At 39.5% G+C, this 8,515-nt stretch overlaps 1 protein-coding gene across 1 annotated transcript; it reads right to left on the bottom strand.

Annotated features, from left to right (window-relative positions):
- Window positions 1-5,988: 5,988 nt before the first annotated feature.
- On the bottom strand, window positions 5,989-7,083 carry LOC110037981. Its single transcript, XM_020742735.1, has one exon. It carries the CDS (start codon window positions 7,081-7,083, stop codon window positions 5,989-5,991), a length of 1,095 nt encoding a protein of 364 aa, XP_020598394.1.
- Between the last annotated feature and the right edge of the window lie 1,432 nt (window positions 7,084-8,515).

Here is an 8,515-nt window from a genome sequence, read left to right as displayed (position 1 = left end):
GTATTTCCCTTTTAAAAATCTAGCCCAAAGGCTATCCTGGGACCTGAATCTGATCCATAATTTGCAAAGATTAATGAAACCCAAGTGATGAAAGTCATTAAAGCCCAGCCCACCAGCTTGCAAAGGTTTACATAATTTCTGCCAAGGGAGCCAGTGAAATTGCTTTCTTTGACCAGACCAGAGAAATTTGTTGAAGATTCTTCCAATATAGTCTTGAGTACCCTTTTGCATGGAGAACATTTGTAGGACATAAGCAGGCATTGTAGTGAGAATACTCCTTAAAACAGTGATCCTCCCACCATTAGAGAGGAAAGAGTTAGTCCAATGTTCAAGTTGTGCTTTGATCATGTCAATGACATCCTGGAAATATATTTGTCTAGTTCTGCCTTTTACAGATATATTCCAAGATATTTAATAGGAAGTTTGGCATAGCTGAATCCAGTGTATTCAGAGATCCAATGCTTGAGCTGAGGAGAGGAATTTTTATTAATAATAAATTGACATTTTTGTCTGTTAAGTGGCATACCTGAAGTGTGTTGAAAGTGGAGAAGGCATTTATATACCCTCCTGACATAATTCTTGGCAGCATTGGAGAAAATAATTATGTCATCAGCATAAGCTAAGTGGCTTATGAGAATATTAGATCTGTGATGGAAAGCCAAATGAGGTGAAATAGAAACCAAATTATTCAATTGTCTAGAAAGGTAGTCCAGAGCAAGTATAAAAATGGTTGGGGACAAGGGGTCTCCCTGCTTGACCCCCCTGGTAGCATTGAAGAAGACATGACACTTGCCATTGATCAGAATTGAATGTGCATTGCATTTAAGCCATCTGTGTATCAAATTAATAAATTCTTCATTGAAGCCTGAATTCCCAGTTAAATAGGCTTTGCTGGTTTGAAGCTAACATTTCCTCATCTACAGGATCTATCAAGGTCTAGCAGGAGTTCCTGAGCAAGTAGGATGTTGTCAGTAATATTCCTCCCTTTAATAAAAGCCACTTGGTTGTCACTAATCAGATGATGGAGATGGGGTTGCAGCCTAAACACAATGATTTTGCTGATTATTTTGGAGATCACATTGGTTAGGCTGATTGGCCTGTAATCCCCCCAAGTATTCCTGTTTTGATTCTTAGGTATCAGAGTGATGGTGGAGGCAATGAAATATTTAAGGGGGTCCACACCTAGAAATAAGTTTTGGAAAGCAAGCATAATGTCATGTTTAGTCCTATCCCATGTGGCTTTATAGAAAGTAGATGTGTAGCCATCAGGCCCGGCAGATGTGTAGCCATCAGGCCCAGCAGTTTTGAGACCATCAATGGAATCTAAGGCTTGTTTTATCTCATCTTCCAAAGGGGTACTAGTGAGATTTAAATTACGCACATATTGCTGACAGTTACTGAACATCTCAGTTTCAATTGGGCTTCTAAAATCCTGCTCCTTGGTGAACAGCTTTTGGAATTGTTGGACTGCATCATAAGCTGTCTCATCAGCATTGGTTAACTTCCTGCCATTGAAGTTGGTTATGTTTAAAATCATGTTACTCTTCCTTCTATGATTGATACAGGCATGATAGTATCTAGTGTTTCTATCACCATCAGTAAATTTAGTGACAGCAGCTTTTTGTTTTAAGAAACATTCATGGTAGTTGATTTGTGCAAGGAGTCTCTCATTGGCAAGGTGAACCTCATATTCAGAGTTCATCCCCCTTTGTAAGCCTTCCTCCAAACTGTGGACTTCTTTTTGGATGACCTCCAGCTGTTCATTAACATTCCCAAATCTTTCCCAATTCCATTTTTTCAGGTGTGTGTATATATATATATATATATATATATAACAAGATGCTGGTTGCTGGAGGAGAAGGTGCTCTGCTAGGGTTTTTGGCAGGATGAAGCTCTGCTGGGGGTGGTTTTGTGGGTGGTGCTGCATCTGTCTCTCTAGAGGTGCTTCTTCTTGCCTCCTTTTGCCTTGGGAGTCAGCTTCTCTGACCCTTATCCTTGGTACTTTGGAGGGCTTTACTGTTCCATTGGTTTGTTCTGGTTTTGGGTTGCTTATGCATCTGTGGGAAGCCTCTTCTGGCCTCCTTATTTTTTTGGAGGAAACTCCTTCCCCTTTGGTGTTTTGTACTATTGGTTTGGACTTTACTGTGAGTTTTGGCCTTTCTGTTTGGTCTTTCCAGAGCACACAGGATTTTTTCTTGACATTTTTGTGATTTGCTGGAGCTTTTGTTGTTGGGTTTGCTTTTTTGGTGTGTCCATTAGTTTTAATATGGCTACCCCTATTGACATAGTGACTGATGCTCAGGGGTCTAAGGCCACTTATGCTGGGGTGGTGGGCAAGTCTAATGTTTCTCTTAGTGATCCTGATCACTTAGTCTTCCCACTGAACTTCCATGACACAGCTGCTGGAAAGGGTAACAGCCCTTGTATTCATCCTTTTAGTTACAAAGAAGGGGAACCAGCTGTTTATTTCTCTCCACAGAAAATCCCCAATCTAAATAAACAAGTGAAGTTTACCTTGGTAGGAAAATTTCTTCTAGGCCACCCTAAAATGGAATTAGTCAGAAACTACTTTGACTCTTTAAAATTCAATGGAGATTGACATATTGGAATACTTGATGGTAGGCATCTACTTATCCAACTTTCAGGTGAGAAAGACTATGCAAGATCATTTGCAAAATAAGCTCTTCAGATTGAAGGTATCGCCATGAAGATATTGAAGTGGGATCATGATTTCAATCCTAGTAAGGAACCTCATATAGTTCCCCTATGGTTTTAAATTACCCGGCCTCCCATTTCAATACTTTAACCTCAATGCTCTATTCCATATTGCAAGTGCCCTAGGAAGACCTCTGAAGGTTGATGCTCCTGCATATAACAAAACTAGACCAGCTCTAGCTAGATTCCTTATAGAAAGAGATGTAACTCTCCATGAAATTAAAAGGCTCTGGATTGGTACTGATAAAGAGGGGTTCTGACATAATGTGGTATTATAACAGAAACCATATTATTGCTACCACTGCAAGATGTGTGTACACACCAAAGATAGATGCTTCATACTTCACCCCACTCCAAAGAAAAATGTGTCTACTCAGAAAAAGATTAATCAGTCCACTCCTCCAGAACTACAATTTGTGTGGAACCCTCTCCAACTATGAATTTGGAGGATATATTGGGCACATCCAAAAGCTCAACAACTCATTTTAGCTCTAATGCTCCTACTAACTTATCCCCAAGATACTTCAGGGAGGAGGAAAATCAAGTAAATATTATTACCCCCCTAACTGATTCGCTAGATGAAGGTGAGGAATCTAGGGAGAATAACTAGAAGGATATCACAGTCTTAGAAGCCCCTGAGAAGAGAGATATAGCTAAGATGAAGCTCTTAATGGAAGAGGAATGGCAAACACAAAAATTTAAGAAGAAGAAAAAGTTATTATCAGAGGTTCAGAAACTAAAAAAAGGAAACAATGGGAGCACGGATGTACTGAAGATTAGAGGGCCTTCTCCTTCTAGAGGAAGGACCAGATCAAGATCTCAGCCTTCTCTTCACTTTAATCCCTCCAATGATTAATATTCTGTTTTAGAATATAAGGGGCATTGCCCATCCCCAGTCTTTAAGAAGACTAATCTTTCTCAACAAAAAATACAAACTATGGTGTTTTGCTATACTAGAAGCAATGGTTCAGCAAAACTCCCACAAAATTATTAGCAAATTTCATGGATTTTCTCATTATGCTAACAAGAATAACAAAATTTGGTTCTTTTGTAGGAAAGAAATATAGTGAAGTACTCTTATTGACCATCCACAGTTTATACATCTCTCTCTTCTGAAGAAAAGAATTCAAGTTTAGTTTGAAAGAGTCTTAAATAGATTCTTGTGGGTAGGTCAAAGGCAGCAGCTCCACTGGGCTTCTTGGCAAAAGGTAGCTAAACCTAACATGACATGTGAGATGGGGTTCAAGGGACTTCAACAAATCACACAGATTAATTTCTGTAAGATGTGGATCAATTTTAGGGCCCAAACTTCCCTATGGGCTATGTTCATGAAAGGAAAATACTGCAAGGGACAATACCCATCTCTCATCTCCAAAAAGCTGGGGGACTCTAGAATTTGGACTAATATGCTTAAAATTAGACACCTTGCTGAAGAAATGTACATTTGGGATTTGGGGAATGGTCAAGTGAACTTATGGCTAGACCACTGGTGTCCTAATGACTGGCTAGGGGCTTCGCGCTCTGATTTCAACCCTCACCTTTCCGTTTGTGATCTTTGAGAGGGAGACTCCTGGTCTAATACTAAGCTTAAATCCATTCTACAGGAGCCTCACATATCTCAAGTAACTAAGATTGTTTTTGATAAGGGTAGCAAAGATAGAATTATCTGGCATAGCTATGTTACATAGCTATGTAAAGATAGAATTATCTGGCATAGCTATGTTAACCAAAGTTTGACTAAAGCCATCTATGCCAAACTTTACTGTTGGGATCAAGTCCCTTGGGGTGAAGCTTATCGGAAGAGATAATTATCCCCCTCTATATCATTCTTTTGTTGGAGGTTCTTCAACAATCTGCTGCCAACTAATGATATTCTTAAGCTTAAGGGTTTGATAGGGCCTTCTAGATGCTATCTTTGCCAGATGTTTGAAGAGGGCAATAACCACCTCTTCTTTAACTGTGTGTTTGATCAAGATGTGTGGAAGGCACTTCTTACTAAGATTAAATTTGAGAGATTGGATAAGGACTGGTCCAATCTAAAAGATGGATGGCATAGCTGGAATAGTAATAAAGGTGATTCTATCCCTTTTATTGTGGCCTGGTTCTTGTAGATGTGCAGAAATAGCAGAAAACATGAAGACAAGCCAATTCATCATTCCAAGGTTACTAGAAACTGTGTTTCCTACCTAAATAAGCTGATTCAACTTAACAACTTACCTAATATCAGTTTGCATTAGAATACTGTAACCAAAAGTCATAACAAGATTGAGAAAGTTATTTGGCAACCCCCTGATCAACATACCATGAAGATTAATACTGATGGTAGCTTTTCTTAAAGGGGCGCTGGGGTTGGGGGGATTTCAGAGATTCCTCCAGCAAATGTTTGTTGTTTATTCATGCTCCTACTTAGGCCCATGATGCTTTGGAAGCTGAGCTTATTATTCTTTACTAGGCCCTTACCTTGGCCCTTACCTTTGCACTGAAGCTTTGCACTGAAAGCTGCATGGTATAAACTGTGGATTGAGGGGGACTCTATTCAACTGATTACTTTCCTCAACACCGAATAATTGTCCTCTTGGCATCACATACATTAGAAATAGAAAATTGGCAACCTCACCAAGCTGTTTAAAGTCAATATGTCTTTTATCTATAAAGAAGGAAACCAACCTACTAATTAGCTTACCAGACATGACCTTTATACTAACTCCATTTCTATTGCAACAAAACCCCTACCCATCTTACTCTCCTACTTCATGGTGATAAGTTCGAGGCTCCTCATCTAAGAATCAAAGCTAATCAACTCAAAGATCTCTAGTTTTTTTAGGCTTCCTCTTCTCTTTTTATCATTATTTAGTTTTTCTATGTTCTTGTGAGTTATACTTTTGTGGATTGGTCAACCTCTTGCTGTCATTTGTATTTTGGTTTATAGTTAGGGGACCTATTTATTTATTTTATGTAAGGAGCAGAGCTCCAATTCATTAAAGAAACCAAAACAAAATACAAAGGGGAAGAAAAGAAAAAAGGTGACAGGAGAGGGTCTTTATAAAGGAAGGCATCCTCTCAAGCCCACTACAGGTGTTGTCTGATATAAGGGAGAGGCAACAGGTCACTGGTTAAAAGAAAGTCCAGTGAGGGGGGAATCCTTCTGCTCACTAAAGGTTCTTCTATATAGAGACCCCTTCTAGCCAGCCAATTGGATGGTCTATTTCCTTCTCTGTGAATATGGGAGAACATGATAGAGAAAAATTTAAGCAATTTATGAATACCAGAGATCTAGCTGATTAAGTTCCATGGGGTATCTGAATACCCATGGATAATGTTAACAAGTTGCAAGGAGTCAGATTCAACCCATAACTGATCTAACAGGCAAGATCTGGCTAAGGTGATGGCCCAAAAAATAGCTTGACATTCTGCTTCAAGTGAGTCAAAAGCATTAACAGGAGATTGAAAATATAAGATACATTTCCCCTCATGGTTCCTGAAAACCCCACCAATGCCAGCAGACTGAGATTTGTGGCTGCCATAAATGTTAATTTTGGTCCAGCCAAACTTTGGGAGGGTCCACCAAATTGTCACAACTTTGGAAATATGTGGCTTGAGAAAAGGACCAATCTCCAAGACAGCCTCAAACTTTTTAAATTTAATCAATTTGTTAATGAAAGCAATACAATTGAGACCCACCCTTATAGGATCAAGATGGGAGTTATCATGCTTTGCCTGGTTTCTAGCCATCCACACAAACCATGCCACAATATTGGGGATGTCCTGGAGATTAGATCCCCTCCAATCAAACCAGCTAGTATAGAAAACCTTCCATGTGAGATTCATTGTTGGGATCCTAAGTTTACCAATCACAAAAGACCAAACATCCTGTACCCAAATGCAATCAAAGAAAAGATGGGTAATAGTTTCCTCATGAGACTGGCAGAAAGTGCATCTGGAAGGACCCCTAAGCCCTTTCAATTTTAAAATATCATCACTTGGAATCAGTTTCAAGAAGAATCTCCATATGAAAAAGGACATGGATGGGGTAAGGAATATATTCCAGATGGTATGACCCCAGTGTACCAGTTGGGGGGGCTGAGAGGGGATTGGGTTCTTTCTTATAACAATTTTGTCTTTAACCCCAGGTTTAACAAACATCTTCTGAATATTGGATGGTTGAGAAGGGCTGCAGAAAGGAAGGATTGGAGAAAGGTTCCACTTGCCATGAGCCCAGTTGTCTTTCACAAAAACTGGGGCAGCTTGAGCAATCTGATCATGCAGAAGGCAGCCATCCAAGGTCCAATTATCCCACCAGATGCTTCCCAAGCCCTCACCAATTTCCCAGATAAACAATTGTTCAGCATCATGCCTAACTTTTAACATCCTTTTCCAAACATCCTCCTAACTTTTAACATCCTTTTCCAAATAGGGGAATCTCCTAAACCCACAGAGAGTTGGTTAGGATGATGATACCTGCAATATTTGCCCCATAGGAATTTAGCCCATAGGGAGGACTGAGATCTGAATCTGAGCCAGAGTCTGCAGAAATTAGTGTGCATAATTTGGGAGAAAGACTTGAATCTTAACCCACCCTCCCCAACAGGTTTACACACCTTAGCCCAAGAGGTCCAATGTTTTTGCTTCATATGGCCAGCCCATAGGAATCTATTAAAGATCCCTTCTAACAATCTCTGAGAAGACTTTTTCAGAATGTTCATTTGCAGTAAATAGGATGGTAAAGCAGATAGAACACTTTTGAGGAGTGTGATCCTACCCCCATTTGATAAAAAGGAATTCTCCCATGCTTGCAGTTTACTTTGGACCTTGTCAAATATATGATCAAAATGAATGTTCTTAGTTCTTCCTTTGATAAGAACATCCCCCAGGTATTTAATTGGAAGGCAACTATTTTTGAAACCAGTGAAATCAGTAACCCAGGACTTAAACTCACTCTTGCACTACTTACTGAAAATGGAAATGCACTTCTGTTTATTAAATTTCATTCCAGAAACATCCTGAATGGTCTCCTGATTCTTCATTAATAGTTTGAATGCAACTTTGGAAGCTTTTGTAAGGATTATGATGTCATCAGCAAAGGTCATATGATTAATTATGTGGAAGATCTGTGACTATAAAGAGAATGGGGTTTCCTGGATGCCAACTCATTCAAACTTCTGGATAAGTAGTCAAAAGCTAAGATAGAGATAGTAGGGGAGAGGGCATCACCTTGTTTTATACCTCTAGAAGCACTGAAAAACCCATGAGAGGATCCATTGATGAAGATTGAATGGTAATTATTGGACAGCCATCTATTGATGAGAGAGATAAAGGAGGTTGAGAAACCTCTAGCAATCAGAACCTGTTCAATGAAACTCCAGCTTATAGTATCATAGACCTTTTTAATATCTAATTTGAAAATTAAGTTGCCTCCTCTAGTGATTCTGTCTAAGTCCAGTACCAATTATTGGGCCAAGAGCACATTATCAACAATTCTTCTATCCCTGATGAAAGCAGAGTGATTCTTGCAAATGAGCTTGTTTAGGTGGGGTTGTAATCTCTAGACCAGGACTTTACTGATTATTTAGAAATGACAGAAGTGAGACTAATGGGTCTGAAATCCTCCCATTTGCAAGGAGTTTTATCCTTGGGAACCAGTGTAATGGTAGAAGAGGAGAAGTATTTGGGGAGGTCAGCCCCCAAGAAAAAACTTTAAACTGTGGCAATAATTTCACCCTTCACCCTTCACCAGGCCTTTTTGTAGAAATCAGCAGAGAATCCATCAGGACCTGCTACCTTGGTGCTGTCAATGACCTTG

This window comes from Phalaenopsis equestris, unplaced genomic scaffold, assembly GCF_001263595.1.
Source record: "Phalaenopsis equestris unplaced genomic scaffold, ASM126359v1 Scaffold228479, whole genome shotgun sequence".
In the NCBI taxonomy this organism is placed as follows: Eukaryota; Viridiplantae; Streptophyta; class Magnoliopsida; order Asparagales; family Orchidaceae; genus Phalaenopsis; species Phalaenopsis equestris.
Note: the sequence above shows the minus strand (reverse complement) of the source record. Positions and strands in the feature narration are given on the sequence as shown.